The sequence below is a fragment of the Xiphias gladius genome, chromosome 6 (assembly GCF_016859285.1).
Source record: "Xiphias gladius isolate SHS-SW01 ecotype Sanya breed wild chromosome 6, ASM1685928v1, whole genome shotgun sequence".
NCBI lineage: Eukaryota > Metazoa > Chordata > Actinopteri > Istiophoriformes > Xiphiidae > Xiphias > Xiphias gladius.
In genome coordinates this window covers 154,939-171,071 of record NC_053405.1, presented here as the reverse complement: position 1 = coordinate 171,071, position 16,133 = coordinate 154,939, and the positions used below count along the sequence as shown (strand labels likewise).

The 16,133-nt window shown below is 48.9% G+C and overlaps 1 protein-coding gene across 1 annotated transcript; it reads left to right on the top strand.

The window, feature by feature from the left end:
• The first annotated feature begins 264 nt into the window (after nucleotides 1-264).
• stx6 (syntaxin 6) lies at nucleotides 265-16,133 on the top strand. Its single transcript, XM_040127894.1, has 8 exons — nucleotides 265-480; nucleotides 11,776-11,945; nucleotides 12,120-12,214; nucleotides 12,320-12,379; nucleotides 12,649-12,777; nucleotides 12,937-13,043; nucleotides 13,341-13,435; nucleotides 14,160-16,133. The coding sequence occupies exons 1-8, from the start codon at nucleotides 446-448 to the stop codon at nucleotides 14,234-14,236; spliced, it is 768 nt and encodes a 255-aa protein (XP_039983828.1). The 5' UTR covers nucleotides 265-445; the 3' UTR covers nucleotides 14,237-16,133.

The window sequence follows — 16,133 nt, the reverse complement described above, 5'->3', positions numbered from 1 at the left end:
AGTAGCAATAGTAGCAGTAGTAGCAGCAGTAGCATTATCAGTAATAGTAGTAGCAATAGTAGCAGTAGCAGTAGTAATAACAGTAGTAGCAGCAGTATTAATAATAATAATAATAATAAATGTCAGATCCAGCTGATTCAGACGTTTGAATAACCTGTTTTTATTTTATGAAAATAAAATCTTTTGTTTTGTTGTGTTGTCCCTTTTTCCATCATTGTTTTTTATGTCAGCATCACGTGTGTGTGACATCACGGGGTGATTTCCGCTGCGGAAGCCGCGGCTGCATGTAAACAAAGCGAGAGGTCCGATGAAGATAAAGTCAGAAATTAATAAAATAAAGTAAAATAAAGTAAAATTTATTTAAACGGGCCTGGAGAGAAGATTCTGAGTGATGTAGCTCCGCGGGGACTGAACCAGAACCAGAACCAGAACCAGAACCAGAATAATGTCCATGGAAGATCCGTTCTTCGTCGTCAAAGGGTCAGAGCACCGTGCTAACAAGGCTAACAGGGCTAAAGCATAGCGTTAGCCTGGGAGCGCTGATAGCATATCGATCATCGATATGTCCGCAGAGACAGGAAACAGTTTAACTGTGTAGTTTAACAGCAGACGGATCAGCAGCGAGCTAACGGACTCGCTAATATTACCAAGCCGTGTTTTTTGAGTGAATTAGCATATTAGCACAGAGCTCGTCTATTAACATGAGTCACACTCAGAGTTTATTATCAGACACAAGTCTGACTGAGTTCAGTAGAGTCCAAAGAAAACAACTTCAGATTGTATTCATTGTAGTCTTGGGACGATGTTCAAACTGATAGAAAAGTGTTTGTGTCAGTGTGGAGGAAATAACAGAGTATTGTAGTATTTATTTAATTAAATATTTATTCTTCGTTACATCATTAATTTAATATTTATTCTGCATCTTCGCCAGTGTCAATATTTTAATGGCCAAGTACTTTAAATCAATAACTGAAACGGTGTATACAGCTCTCACCTGTTGCTCCTGCCTTTCCTGGCTCTCCCACAGCAGCATGTTGGCCTCTGTTCTCCTCCTCTTCTCCTTCATCCCTCTCTTCATTAGCTGCTGTCTTCCTCCCCCCCTCCTTCATCCCTCTCTTCATTAGCTGCTGTCCTCCTCCTCCTCTCCTTCATCCCCCTTTTCATTAGCTGCTGATCTCCTCCCCCCCTCCTTCATCCCTCTCTTCCTTAGCTGCTGTTCTCCTCCTCCTCTCCTTCATCCCTCTCTTCGTTAGCTGCTGATCTCCTCCTCCTCACCTTCATCCCTCTCTTCCTTAGCTGCTGTTCTCCTCCCTCTCTCCTTCATCCCTCTCTTCCTTAGCTTCTGTCTTCCTCCCCCTCTCCTTCATCCCTCTCTTCATTAGCTGCTGTCCTCCTCCTCCTCTCCTTCATCCCCCTTTTCATTAGCTGCTGATCTCCTCCCCCCCTCCTTCATCCCTCTCTTCCTTAGCTGCTGTTCTCCTCCTCCTCTCCTTCATCCCTCTCTTCGTTAGCTGCTGATCTCCTCCTCCTCACCTTCATCCCTCTCTTCCTTAGCTGCTGTTCTCCTCCCTCTCTCCTTCATCCCTCTCTTCCTTAGCTTCTGTCTTCCTCCCCCTCTCCTTCATCCCTCTCTTCATTAGCTGCTGTCCTCCTCCTCCTCTCCTTCATCCCCCTTTTCATTAGCTGCTGATCTCCTCCTCCTCACCTTCATCCCTCTCTTCCTTAGCTGCTGTTCTCCTCCCTCTCTCCTTCATCCCTCTCTTCCTTAGCTTCTGTCTTCCTCCCCCTCTCCTTCATCCCTCTCTTCCTTAGCTTCTGTCTTCCTCCCCCTCTCCTTCATCCCTCTCTTCATTAGCTGCTGTCCTCCTCCTCCTCTCCTTCATCCCTCTCTTCATGAGCTGCTGTTCTCCTCCCCCTCTCCTTCATCCCTCTCTTCCTTAGCTGCTGTTCTCCTCCCCCTCTCCTTCATCCCTCTCTTCCTTAGCTGCTGATCTCCTCCCCTTCTCCTTCATCCCTCTCTTCATGAGCTGCTGTCCTCCTCCCCCTCTCCTTCATCCCTCTCTTCCTTAGCTGCTGATCTCCTCCCCTTCTCCTTCATCCCTCTCTTCATGAGCTGCTGTCCTCCTCCCCCTCTCCTTCATCCCTCTCTTCATGAGCTGCTGTTCTCCTCCTCCTCTCCTTCATCCCTCTCTTCATGAGCTGCTGTTCTCCTCCCCCTCTCCTTCATCCCTCTCTTCCTTAGCTGCTGATCTCCTCCTCCTCTCCTTCATCCCTCTCTCCGGCTGCTGTTCTCCTCCTTCTCTCCTTCATCCCTCTCTCCTGCTGCTGTTCTCCTCCTCCTCTCCTTCATCCCTCTCTTCTTTAGCTGCTGTTCTCCTCCCCCTCTCCTTCATCCCTCTCTTCCTTAGCTGCTGATCTCCTCCCCTTCTCCTTCATCCCTCTCTTCATGAGCTGCTGTCCTCCTCCCCCTCTCCTTCATCCCTCTCTTCCTTAGCTGCTGTTCTCCTCCTCCTCTCCTTCATCCCTCTCTCCTGCTGCTGTTCTCCTCCTCTTCTCCCTCATCCCTCTCTCCTGCTGCTGTTCTCCTCCTCTTCTCCTTCATCCCTCTCTCCTGCTGCTGTTCTCCTCCCCTTCTCCTTCATCCCTCTCTTCATTAGCTGCTGTCCTCCTCCTCTTCTCCTTCATCCCTCTCTTCCTTAGCTTCTGATCTCCTCCTCCTCTCCTTCATCCCTTTCTTCATTAGCTGCTGTCCTCCTCCCCCTCTCCTTCATCCCTCTCTCCTTGGCTGCGGATCTCCTCCTCCTCTCCTTCATTCCTCTCTCCTGCTGCTGTTCTCCTCCTCTTCTCCTTCATCCCTCTCTCCTGCTGCTGTTCTCCTCCTCTCCTCCTTCATCCCTCTTTTAATTAGCTGCTGTCCTCCTCCTCCTCTCCTTCATCCCTCTCTTCCTTAGCTGCTGTCCTCCTCCTCCTCTCCTTCATCCCTCTCTTCCTTAGCTTCTGTTCTCCTCCTCCTCTCCTTCATCCCTCTCTTCCTTAGCTGCTGTTCTCCTCCTCTTCTCCTTCATCCCTCTCTCCCGCTGCTGTTCTCCTCCTCCTCACCTTCATCCCTCTCTTCCTTAGCTGCTATTCTCCTCCTCCTCTCCTTCATTCCTCTCTCCTGCTGCTGATCTCCTCCTCTCCTTCATCCCTCTCTTCATTAGCTGCTGATCTCCTCCTCACCTTCATCCCTCTCTTCCTTAGCTGCTGTTCTCCTCCCCCTCTCCTTCATCCCTCTCTTCCTTAACTGCTGTTCTCCTCCCCTTCTCCTTCATCCCTCTCTTCATGAGCTGCTGTCCTCCTCCCCCTCTCCTTCATCCCTCTCTTCCTTAGCTGCTGTTCTCCTCCTCCTCTCCTTCATCCCTCTCCCCTGCTGCTGTTCTCCTCCTCTTCTCCTTCATCCCTCTCTCCTGCTGCTGATCTCCTCCCCTTCTCCTTCATCCCTCTCTTCATGAGCTGCTGTCCTCCTCCCCCTCTCCTTCATCCCTCTCTTCCTTAGCTGCTGTTCTCCTCCTCCTCTCCTTCATCCCTCTCTTCCTTAGCTTCTGATCTCCTCCTCCTCTCCTTCATCCCTCTCTTCCTTAGCTGCTGTCCTCCTCCTTCTCTCCTTCATCCCTCTCTTCCTTAGCTGCGGATCTCCTCCCCCTCTCCTTCATCCCTCTCTTCCTTAGCTGCTGATCTCCTCCCCTTCTCCTTCATCCCTCTCTTCATTCGCTGCTGTCCTCCTCCCCCTCTCCTTCATCCCTCTCTTCCTTAGCTGCTGTCCTCCCCCTCTCCTTCATCCCTCTCTTCCTTAGCTGCTGATCTCCTCCTCCTCTCCTTCATCCCTCTCTCCTGCTGCTGTTCTCCTCCTCCTCTCCTTCATCCCTCTCTTCTTTAGCTGCTGTTCTCCTCCCCCTCTCCTTCATCCCTCTCTTCCTTAGCTGCTGATCTCCTCCCCTTCTCCTTCATCCCTCTCTTCATTCGCTGCTGTCCTCCTCCCCCTCTCCTTCATCCCTCTCTTCCTTAGCTGCTGTCCTCCCCCTCTCCTTCATCCCTCTCTTCCTTAGCTGCTGTCCTCCTCCTCCTCTCCTTCATCCCTCTCTTCCTTAGCTGCTGTCCTCCTCCTCCTCTCCTTCATCCCTCTCTTCCTTAGCTTCTGTTCTCCTCCTCTCCTTCATCCCTCTCTTCCTTAGATGCTATTCTCCTCCTCCTCTCCTTCATTCCTCTCTCCTGCTGTTCTCCTCCTCTCCTCCTTCATCCCTCTTTTAATTAGCTGCTGTCCTCCTCCCCTTCTCCTTCATCCCTCTCTTCATTAGCTGCTGTCCTCCTCCTCCTCTCCTTCATCCCTCTCTTCCTTAGCTACTGTCCTCCTCCTCCTCTCCTTCATCCCTCTCTTCCTTAGCTTCTGTTCTCCTCCTCCTCTCCTTCATCCCTCTCTCCTGCTGCTGTTCTCCTCCTCCTCTCCTTCATCCCTCTCTTCTTTAGCTGCTGTTCTCCTCCCCCTCTCCTTCATCCCTCTCTTCCTTAGCTGCTGATCTCCTCCCTCTCTCCTTCATCCCTCTCTTCCTTAGCTGCTGTTCTCCTCCCCCTCTCCTTCATCCCTCTCTTCCTTAGCTGCTGATCTCCTCCTCCTCTCCTTCATCCCTCTCTTCCTTAGCTGCTGTTCTCCTCCCTCTCTCCTTCATCCCTCTCTTCCTTAGCTTCTGTCTTCCTCCCCCTCTCCTTCATCCCTCTCTTCCTTAGCTGCTGATCTCCTCCTCCTCTCCTTCATCCCTCTCTCCGGCTGCTGTTCTCCTCCTTCTCTCCTTCATCCCTCTCTCCTGCTGCTGTTCTCCTCCTCCTCTCCTTCATCCCTCTCTTCTTTAGCTGCTGTTCTCCTCCCCCTCTCCTTCATCCCTCTCTTCCTTAGCTGCTGATCTCCTCCCCTTCTCCTTCATCCCTCTCTTCATGAGCTGCTGTCCTCCTCCCCCTCTCCTTCATCCCTCTCTTCCTTAGCTGCTGTTCTCCTCCTCCTCTCCTTCATCCCTCTCTCCTGCTGCTGTTCTCCTCCTCTTCTCCCTCATCCCTCTCTCCTGCTGCTGTTCTCCTCCTCTTCTCCTTCATCCCTCTCTCCTGCTGCTGTTCTCCTCCCCTTCTCCTTCATCCCTCTCTTCATTAGCTGCTGTCCTCCTCCTCCTCTCCTTCATCCCTCTCTTCCTTAGCTTCTGATCTCCTCCTCCTCTCCTTCATCCCGCTCTCCTGCTGCTGTTCTCCTCCCCCTCTCCTTCATCCCTCTCTTCCTTAGCTACTGATCTCCTCCTTCTCTCCTTCACCCTCTCTCCTGCTGCTGTTCTCCTCCTCTTCTCCCTCATCCCTCTCTCCTGCTGCTGTTCTCCTCCTCTTCTCCTTCATCCCTCTCTCCTGCTGCTGTTCTCCTCCCCTTCTCCTTCATCCCTCTCTTCATTAGCTGCTGTCCTCCTCCTCCTCTCCTTCATCCCTCTCTTCCTTAGCTTCTGATCTCCTCCTCCTCTCCTTCATCCCTCTCTCCTGCTGCTGTTCGCCTCCCCCTCTCCTTCATCCCTCTCTTCCTTAGCTGCTGCCCCCCTCTCCTTCATCCCTCTCTTCATGAGCTGCTGTCCTCCTCCTCCTCTCCTTCATCCCTCTCTTCATGAGCTGCTGTCCTCCTCCCCCTCTCCTTCATCCCTCTCTCCTGCTGCTGTTCTCCTCCTCCTCTCTTTCATCCCTCTCTTCCTTAGCTGCTGTTCTCCTCCCCCTCTCCTTCATCCCTCTCTTCAATAGCTGCTGATCTCCTCCCCCTCTCCTTCATCCCTCTCTTCATTAGCTGCTGATCTCCTCCTCCTCTCCTTCATCCCTCTCTTCCTTAGCTGCTGATCTCCTCCTCCTCTCCTTCATCCCTCTCTCCTGCTGCTGTTCTCCTCCTCCTCTCCTTCATCCCTCTCTTCTTTAGCTGCTGTTCTCCTCCCCCTCTCCTTCATCCCTCTCTTCCTTAGCTGCTGATCTCCCCTTCTCCTTCATCCCTCTCTTCATTCGCTGCTGTCCTCCTCCCCCTCTCCTTCATCCCTCTCTTCCTTAGCTGCTGTCCTCCCCCTCTCCTTCATCCCTCTCTTCCTTAGCTGCTGTCCTCCTCCTCCTCTCCTTCATCCCTCTCTTCCTTAGCTGCTGTCCTCCTCCTCCTCTCCTTCATCCCTCTCTTCCTTAGCTTCTGTTCTCCTCCTCTCCTTCATCCCTCTCTTCCTTAGATGCTATTCTCCTCCTCCTCTCCTTCATTCCTCTCTCCTGCTGCTGTTCTCCTCCTCTCCTCCTTCATCCCTCTTTTAATTAGCTGCTGTCCTCCTCCCCTTCTCCTTCATCCCTCTCTTCATTAGCTGCTGTCCTCCTCCTCCTCTCCTTCATCCCTCTCTTCCTTAGCTACTGTCCTCCTCCTCCTCTCCTTCATCCCTCTCTTCCTTAGCTTCTGTTCTCCTCCTCCTCTCCTTCATCCCTCTCTTCCTTAGCTGCTGTTCTCCTCCTCTTCTCCTTCATCCCTCTCTCCCGCTGCTGTTCTCCTCCTCCTCACCTTCATCCCTCTCTTCCTTAGATGCTATTCTCCTCCTCCTCTCCTTCATTCCTCTCTCCTGCTGCTGATCTCCTCCTCCTCTCCTTCATCCCTCTCTTCATTAGCTGCTGATCTCCTTCTCCTCACCTTCATCCCTCTCTTCCTTAGCTGCTGTTCTCCTCCCCCTCTCCTTCATCCCTCTCTTCCTTAGCTGCTGATCTCCTCCTCTTCTCCTTCATCCCTCTCTCCTGCTGCTGTTCTCCTCCTCTTCTCCTTCATCCCTCTCTTCATGAGCTGCTGTCCTCCTCCCCCTCTCCTTCATCCCTCTCTTCCTTAGCTGCTGTTCTCCTCCCTCTCTCCTTCATCCCTCTCTTCCTTAGCTGCTGATCTCCTCCTCTTCTCCTTCATCCCTCTCTCCTGCTGCTGTTCTCCTCCCCTTCTCCTTCATCCCTCTCTTCATGAGCTGCTGTCCTCCTCCCCCTCTCCTTCATCCCTCTCTTCCTTAGCTGCTGTTCTCCTCCCTCTCTCCTTCATCCCTCTCTTCCTTAGCTGCTGATCTCCTCCTCTTCTCCTTCATCCCTCTCTCCTGCTGCTGTTCTCCTCCTCTTCTCCTTCATCCCTCTCTCCTGCTGCTGATCTCCTCCTCCTCTCCTTCATCCCTCTCTCCGGCTGCTGTTCTCCTCCTCCTCTCCTTCATCCCTCTCTCCTGCTGCTGTTCTCCTCCTCCTCTCCTTCATCCCTCTCTTCTTTAGCTGCTGTTCTCCTCCCCCTCTCCTTCATCCCTCTCTTCCTTAGCTGCTGATCTCCTCCCCTTCTCCTTCATCCCTCTCTTCCTTAGCTGCTGTCCTCCTCCTCCTCTCCTTCATCCCTCTCTTCCTTAGCTTCTGATCTCCTCCCCCTCTCCTTCATCCCTCTCTCCTGCTGCTGTTCTCCTCCTCCTCTCCTTCATCCCTCTCTCCTGCTGCTGTTCTCCTCCTCTTCTCCTTCATCCCTCTCTCCTGCTGCTGTTCTCCTCCTCCTCTCCTTCATCCCTCTCTCCTGCTGTTGTTCTCCTCCCCTTCTCCTTCATCCCTCTCTTCATTAGCTGCTGTCCTCCTCCTCCTCTCCTTCATCCCTCTCTTCCTTAGCTTCTGATCTCCTCCTCCTCTCCTTCATCCCTCTCTCCTGCTGCTGTTCTCCTCCCCCTCTCCTTCATCCCTCTCTTCCTTAGCTGCTGATCTCCTCCTTCTCTCCTTCACCCTCTCTCCTGCTGCTGTTCTCCTCCCCCTCTCCTTCATCCCTCTCTTCCTTAGCTGCTGTCCTCCTCCTCCTTTCCTTCATACCTCTCTTCATTAGCTGCTGATCTCCTCCTCCTCTCCTTCATCCCTCTTTTCCTTAGCTGCTTATCTCCTCCTCCTCTCCTTCATCCCTCTCTCCTGCTGCTGTTCTCCTCCTCCTCTCTTTCATCCCTCTCTTCCTTAGCTGCTGTTCTCCTCCCCCTCTCCTTCATCCCTCTCTTCCTTAGCTGCTGATCTCCTCCCCTTCTCCTTCATCCCTCTCTTCAATAGCTGCTGATCTCCTCCCCCTCTCCTTCATCCCTCTCTTCATTAGCTGCTGATCTCCTCCTCCTCTCCTTCATCCCTCTCTTCCTTAGCTGCTGATCTCCTCCTCCTCTCTTTCATCCCTCTCTCCTGCTGCTGTTCTCCTCCCCCTCTCCTTCATCCCTCTCTTCCTTAGCTGCTGTTCTCCTCCCCCTCTCCTTCATCCCTCTCTTCCTTAGCTGCTGATCTCCTCCTCCTCTCCTTCATCCCTCTCTCCGCTGCTGTTCTCCTCCTCCTCTCCTTCATCCCTCTCTTCCTTAGCTGCTGTCCTCCCCCTCTCCTTCATCCCTCTCTTCCTTAGCTGCTGTTCTCCTCCTCCTCTCCTTCATCCCTCTCTTCCTTAGCTGCTGTTCTCCTCCCTCTCTCCTTCATCCCTCTCTTCCTTAGCTGCTGTCCTCCTCCCCTCTCCTTCATCCCTCTCTTCCTTAGCTGCTGTCCTCCCCCTCTCCTTCATCCCTCTCTTCCTTAGCTGCTGTCCTCCTCCTCCTCTCCTTCATCCCTCTCTTCCTTAGCTGCTGATCTCCTCCCCTTCTCCTTCATCCCTCTCTTCCTTAGCTGCTGATCTCCTCCCTCTCACCTTCATCCCTCTCTTCCTTAGCTTCTGATCTCCTCCTCCTCTCCTTCATCCCTTTCTTCATTAGCTGCTGTTCTCCTCCCTCTCTCCTTCATCCCTCTCTCCTTGGCTGCGGATCTCCTCCTCCTCTCCTTCATTCCTCTCTCCTGCTGCTGTTCTCCTCCTCTCCTCCTTCATCCCTCTCTCCTGCTGCTGTTCTCCTCCTCTCCTCCTTCATCCCTCTTTTAATTAGCTGCTGTCCTCCTCCTCCTCTCCTTCATCCCTCTCTTCCTTAGCTGCTGTCCTCCTCCTCCTCTCCTTCATCCCTCTCTCCCGCTGCTGTTCTCCTCCTCCTCACCTTCATCCCTCTCTTCCTTAGCTGCTATTCTCCTCCTCCTCTCCTTCATTCCTCTCTCCTGCTGCTGATCTCCTCCTCTCCTTCATCCCTCTCTTCATTAGCTGCTGATCTCCTCCTCACCTTCATCCCTCTCTTCCTTAGCTGCTGTTCTCCTCCCCCTCTCCTTCACCCCTCTCTTCCTTAACTGCTGTTCTCCTCCCCTTCTCCTTCATCCCTCTCTTCCTTAGCTGCTGTCCTCCTCCCCTCTCCTTCACCCCTCTCTTCCTTAGCTGCTGTTCTCCTCCTCCTCTCCTTCATCCCTCTCCCCTGCTGCTGTTCTCCTCCTCTTCTCCTTCATCCCTCTCTCCTGCTGCTGATCTCCTCCCCTTCTCCTTCATCCCTCTCTTCATGAGCTGCTGTCCTCCTCCCCCTCTCCTTCATCCCTCTCTTCCTTAGCTGCTGTTCTCCTCCTCCTCTCCTTCATCCCTCTCTTCCTTAGCTTCTGATCTCCTCCTCCTCTCCTTCATCCCTCTCTTCCTTAGCTGCTGTCCTCCTCCTTCTCTCCTTCATCCCTCTCTTCCTTAGCTGCTGATCTCCTCCCCTTCTCCTTCATCCCTCTCTTCATGAGCTGCTGTCCTCCTCCCCCTCTCCTTCATCCCTCTCTTCCTTAGCTGCTGTTCTCCTCCTCCTCTCCTTCATCCCTCTCTTCCTTAGCTTCTGATCTCCTCCTCCTCTCCTTCATCCCTCTCTTCCTTAGCTGCTGTCCTCCTCCTTCTCTCCTTCATCCCTCTCTTCCTTAGCTGCGGATCTCCTCCCCCTCTCCTTCATCCCTCTCTTCCTTAGCTGCTGATCTCCTCCCCTTCTCCTTCATCCCTCTCTTCATTCGCTGCTGTCCTCCTCCCCCTCTCCTTCATCCCTCTCTTCCTTAGCTGCTGTCCTCCCCCTCTCCTTCATCCCTCTCTTCCTTAGCTGCTGTCCTCCTCCTCCTCTCCTTCATCCCTCTCTTCCTTAGCTGCTGTTCTCCTCCTCTTCTCCTTCATCCCTCTCTCCTGTTGCTGTTCTCCTCCTCCTCACCTTCATCCCTCTCTTCCTTAGATGCTGTTCTCCTCCCCCTCTCCTTCATCCCTCTCTTCCTTAGCTGCTGATCTCCTCCTCCTCTCCTTCATCCCTCTCTTCATGAGCTGCTGTCCTCCTCCTCTTCACCTTCATCCCTCTCTTCCTTAGCTTCTGTTCTCCTCCCCCTCTCCTTCATCCCTCTCTTCCTTAACTGCTGATCTCCTCCCCTTCTCCTTCATCCCTCTCTTCATTAGCTGCTGTCCTCCTCCCCCTCTCCTTCATCCCTCTCTTCCTTAGCTGCTGTTCTCCTCCCTCTCTCCTTCATCCCTCTCTTCCTTAGCTTCTGATCTCCTCCTCCTCTCCTTCATCCCTCTCTCCTGCTGCTGTTCTCCTCCTCTTCTCCTTCATCCCTCTCTCCTGCTGCTGTTCTCCTCCCTCTCTCCTTAATCCCTCTCTTCCTTAGCTTCTGATCTCCTCCTCCTCTCCTTCATCCCTCTCTCCTGCTGCTGTTCTCCTCCTCTTCTCCTTCATCCCTCTCTCCTGCTGCTGTTCTCCTCCTCCTCACCTTCATCCCTCTCTTCCTTAGCTGCTGTTCTCCTCCTCCTCTCCTTCATCCCTCTCTTCCTTAGCTTCTGATCCCCTCCTCCTCTCCTTCATCCCATTCTTCCTTAGCTTCTGATCCCCTCCTCCTCTCCTTCATCCCTCTCTTCCTTAGCTTCTGATCTCCTCCTCTTCTCCTTCATCCCTCTCTTCATTAGCTGCTGTTCTCCTCCCTCTCTCCTTCATCCCTCTCTTCCTTAGCTTCTGATCTCCTCCCGCTCTCCTTCATCCCTCTCTCCTGCTGCTGTTCTCCTCCTCCTCTCCTTCATCCCTCTCTCCCGCTGCTGTCCTCCTCCTCCTCTCCTTCATCTCTCTCTTCATTTAGCCACTGTCTTTCCTGACTCTCTCTTGCTCCTCCAGCTGCCACAGCAGCAGTGTTTGTAGCTTGGAAATATTTGAAACAACTTAATTGGATAGCTAACCACACCGATAGGACTGTTCTGCTTTCCCATGTGTGTTTTTTTAAGTTTCTTGGTACCCTGTTTTTGTAAGACCTCTGGTCCAGACTGTCTTTGTGTCTCCTCGAGACGAGCCCTTTTGAGTCTTATATGTTTTAGTATTCATCTGGATGAGGGAGCAAACATTCAGGGTCAGAGTTAAAGAATTAGCATTAACTTTATCCACCTGCATGAGCAGTTGATATTGACTAGCAGCTTTTCTCTTCAGGGAAAAGCCAACAACAGTCCTTCCTCCTGTGCATGATCATGTTTTGATTCAGAGCGAGGGGCTATTCACAGACAGTACAGACTGTTGTCAATGGGATTGTGTGTATGAGAGAGAGAGAGGGAGAGAGAGAGAGAGCGGGGCAAGGGGAGGCTGAGTGTATCAATGCGCTGCGTGCAGCTCTACAATGGAATAAGATTTCACCCATTTGAAATAGTACTTATATATTATATTATATTATATATTATATATTATATATTATATATTATATATATATAATATTATATATTATATATTATATATATATAATATTATATATTATATATATATTTCCAAAATATTATTTGGAAATCTATGTGACGTCACAACAGATTGCTCCCCTGTACACTGTTTAGTTAACATGAAAGGGACATTATTTTATGTTTGTTAACAGTGAGGTACAGAAGGCAGTGAACGCAGCACAGAGCCTCCATCACAGATGGAGCGAGCTGCAGCAGGAGGGGAGCGGTCCCTCCAAAGAGGAAATGGACTGGACGACCAATGAGCTGAGGAACAGTCTGCGGTCCATTGAGTGGGACCTAGAGGACCTCGACGAGACCATCAATATCCTTTAAATACAGAACCCAGGTCACCTGACCTGCAGTTGAGGTCACCTGACCCGAGCTGAGGTCAACTGGGCAGCTGGCAGGATGATGTATTCCCGGTGTTTTTCTCTTTGTTCTGTGATTTGAAGTATGAACGTTTTCAGATGAACATGTTTCTTAATGATCAGCGAACGCATTGTTGAGACAAACCCGAAGAAGTTCAACCTCGACGCCGCTGAGCTTTCGAAGAGGAAAGCCTTCATTACCAGCACCAGACAGTCAGTCAAGGTAAACTTTAAGTTCAAAACCCACCTATCTGTGACATATTGTCACCTGCTCGGGTGAAACAGGGTCTGATCTGATCCGTTTGGCTGCTGACTGTTTCTCTTGAAGGAAATGAAAGAACAGATGTCGAGTCCAGCTGCTGCCTCCATGGACAGAAAGAACAAACAGGTGACTGCACACACCTGAAGTACAATATACTGCACACACTGAACTGGTTACCTACATGACCGCACGTGTGTTATTGTGCTATTCTCTTATCCAGATAAAGTAGATTACATTACCACCAAAACCTCCTCAGTGAATCAGTGAATCTCTTAAGAGAACCCTGGAGGTCAGGGTGAGGATATGCTAAGTCCCTGGAGGTCCCTGTGTAGTCATAGAGCTGCAGCTGATTAAAAATTTCTGACTTGGTGTGTTTGTGTTGTTGTTATGTCCAGGCTCTGCTTGGTGAGCGTGGTGCTCAGGTTCCAGTCTGGCAACCTGGTCCTGATAAATACAGCCGACTGGACAGCCAGCTGCAGAACGCCAACTCTCAGTTTATAGAGGAGCAGCAGGCTCAGCAGCAGGTACTCTAGCAGATGACCAATGAAACAGCCAATAACAGAGCTCTGGGCGATAATGTAATATCAGCATGGTGATACCACAGTGTTTTGGATACTGCAACAAAAAAATGATGTTGGTGGTGGATTCAAATCAATCATTTAATGTACGTGTGTTTGTTCTAGCTGATAGCGGAGCAGCAGGATGATCAGTTGGAGCTGGTATCGGGGACAATTGGAGTCCTAAAGAACATGTCAGAGAGGATTGGCATGGAGCTGGATGAACAGGCTGTGTAAGAACCCAAAGATCCATTTTCACTGAGAACCCTCTACTTTTTAGGTTCATGTCCAAGACCTGATTTAGATCAAATGTCTTGGACTGATAAGACAACTTTATTTAGTTTATGGAGGGGGGGCCTTTTTTAGAAGGGACATTTTTTTTAGAAGGAGTAGACAGTCTCTGGTCGGTCCTGGTCTGACTTGTTAACTTGTTGTTTGAGCTTCTTCCTGCAGGATGTTTGTGTGCCCCTGTAGATATGCAGGCCCCAGTTTTAGCGTCTTTTAACCCGATTAGTTTTATGTCCCTGCAGGATGTTGGACGACTTCAGCCATGAGATGGACAACACTCAGTCTAGACTGGACAACGTCATGAAGAAATTGGCCAAAGTCTCCCACATGAACAGTGGTAATCTGCCCAGCAACACATGATGTCAACCTCAGTGTTTCTACTGGAGCAGTGACAGAAATAAAACAACAAAAATCTAGACTGGCACTCAGTAGAGCACATACCTCCACCGAGGCAAAAAATGTCCTAAATCACAATGTTAAGGAAAGTGATAAAAAAATCCCTGGATCTTCCTCTTTAACCGGATCTGCCCCAAAATGTAATGGGTTCTTCCCGCGCCCATGCCCCATCCCTCCACCAAGTTTTGTGCAAATTGGTTCAGTAGTTTTTGTGTAATCCTGCAGACAAACACACAGGCAAACAAACAAACAGACACAGGTGAAAACAGAAGCTCCTTGGTGGAGGTAATAATAAAAAGTCGAAAATCAGTTTTCAGCTCTGATGGCTAGTTTTTCTCCAATTTACTTTCAACTGAACTGGTTTCAGGTCTCTGACCAGATTTATGTGTCTGTGTGTCTGAAGTGATCAGGCATCAGTATTGATCAGGTATCAGAAACAGTGTCACAGGCTCCTGTAATCTATAACTCACCTGTATTAGAGAGTCAGTCTGTGTTCTGACTGGCTGAAGCTCCTCAATCTCAAACTGAATCTTTAAAATGATGACAGACAGGTGAGAAGTTGTCACCTGTCTGTGACAAGTTTGTGTGACAATTATATGGAGACACGACTATAGTTAGTTTTGGTTATAATTAGTTATAGTTATCAACACTCTGTGTCCTTACAGATCGTCGTCAGTGGTGCGCTATCGGTGTGTTGCTCGCCATCCTCTTCATTGTCATCCTCCTCTTCTTCATCCTCTGATTGATGCCTCCTCCTGTCAGCACGAAGCTCGTCTTAATCCTGTGTCTACTGGACTCTAATGAACTCTACCGGTCTCTACTGGACGCTACTGGACTATACTGGAGTCTCCCCTGCCCTGCTGAATCAACTGGACTTGGTTGGACTCTTCTGGACTCTGGTAGTGGCAGATCTGGAGTTCTGACTCCTTCTCTGAGTGGGACTTAAAACACTTTTGGTTCTTTGACAATAATTTATCGCAGAGGTCAAATAGGTCAAATAGGTAGAAAGATACTTGTCTTTTAATGTTTGATGTTTTAGGGAATTATGGTTGTTTTGATCAACTCTACCTTAAAACCAATTTATCTTCAGTTCTGTACTGGTTTAACTCCAGTTTAACTCTACTTTCAAACCAGTTTAACTTCAGTGCTGGTTTAACTCCAGTTTAACTCCACTTTAAATCTAGTTTGACTCCAGTTTAACTCCACTTTAAAACCAGTTTAACTCCAGTTTAATCCTATTGTCACACCGGTTTTACTCCAGTTTGTTAAGTGGGAGGTTGGTGCTTGTTGATCGGTTAATCTGAAAACACTCTTGGAAAATAATGTAAGAACACTAAAACTTTTCATTTGTGTTGATGTTGATTTTTCTTGTTTACAGTTTGTTTTTGTTTCTATTGACTTTACGTGTCTGAAAATATCACTGATGCAGTGTTTGACATTTTATTTTTTATCTCGTTTCCTTTACAATTTCAATCCGCAGACTCTACAGTCCGCTGTTAAACTGTTACTAATTCAAACCACACACTTCCTGCTGCTGCTTCACAATAAAAGCCTTTCTCCAGGGAACCCCTGGAAGGCTTTTAATGTGAAGCAGCAGCAGGAAGTGCAGCCCTGAAGATTTGCGAGTGAGCTAACAGTGTGTTTGATATGAATTGGATGAAATCAGTTGAAGAGGTGAGGTGTTGGACGAAGCAGAAAATCACATCGTCCCACATCATCGGATTTATGGTATGCATGGCAGGAAAATCTCAACTTTAGGAACTTTTACACAATGTCTGCAGGAGACGTAATGTAAAGTATAAGTAAAAATATTTCCTGTTCCTGTTTTAACATAATGAAACCACAGTGTTGAGAACTGATGAGAATAAAACTCATTAAAAACATAGTTATACATTATAAACAGATTCATCTGTAGTGTTTAAACTGTTTAATCTATTTTATTGTGTTTAAGTCTAAAATCTTCTGATGTTTCAACACTAACACATAATAAATCCATCCAGTCGTTCTGCAACAAATTTCACTAAATAATTACGTATTTTCTGCATTTTCTTTCAGGGAAAAGGTCACATTTTGTCTTTAATGATCTGCTGTTTCTGTCAAGCTGAACCATTTATATTTTTCTGTTTTTCCTTCAGGTTTATCTGAAACTGAATCTGCAGAAATATTCAGTGTTTTTCATTTTTCAATAAATCATCCATGTTTCCGTTACTAACTTTTTTTTCTGGAAAGAAAACCAACATGGAAACCTGAAATAATACTAATTATGATGATAATAATAACAGTCACTCTGTATTTTGCTCACACGTCTGAACGCATCAATAACTGAATTACAGCTGAATGAATGAAAATGTTTAGTTTGAAGTTGAACTGTGTTACTGATAAGTGGTCAGTTTATTTTTGAGCGATGATTGATAATTTTCAGGTTGATGATAAAATATTGTCTTAATTTTATTTTTGTCAACATCTGCAGCTGAGTGAAGTGAAGTTTTGTGTCTGCAAGTGAATTTTATTTCAATAAACTGACCCCCCCAACCCCCACCACTGAGATTTAACAGGAAACATGAAGCTTCAGTTCATTGTTCCTTTAATTTGTCTGAAAATATAAACAAACATATGAAAAACTGTACAGAGACAGAAAT

Excerpts from the sequence above, each read along its gene's own strand:
- stx6 (XM_040127894.1), top strand. The coding sequence starts at position 446 with ATGTCCATGGAAGATCCGTTCTTCGTCGTCAAAGG. Across the intron at positions 12,778-12,936 it reads AGCAGCAGGCTCAGCAGCAG|CTGATAGCGGAGCAGCAGGA; the intron begins GTACTCTAGCAG and ends TGTTTGTTCTAG. Across the intron at positions 13,044-13,340 it reads GAGCTGGATGAACAGGCTGT|GATGTTGGACGACTTCAGCC; the intron begins GTAAGAACCCAA and ends ATGTCCCTGCAG.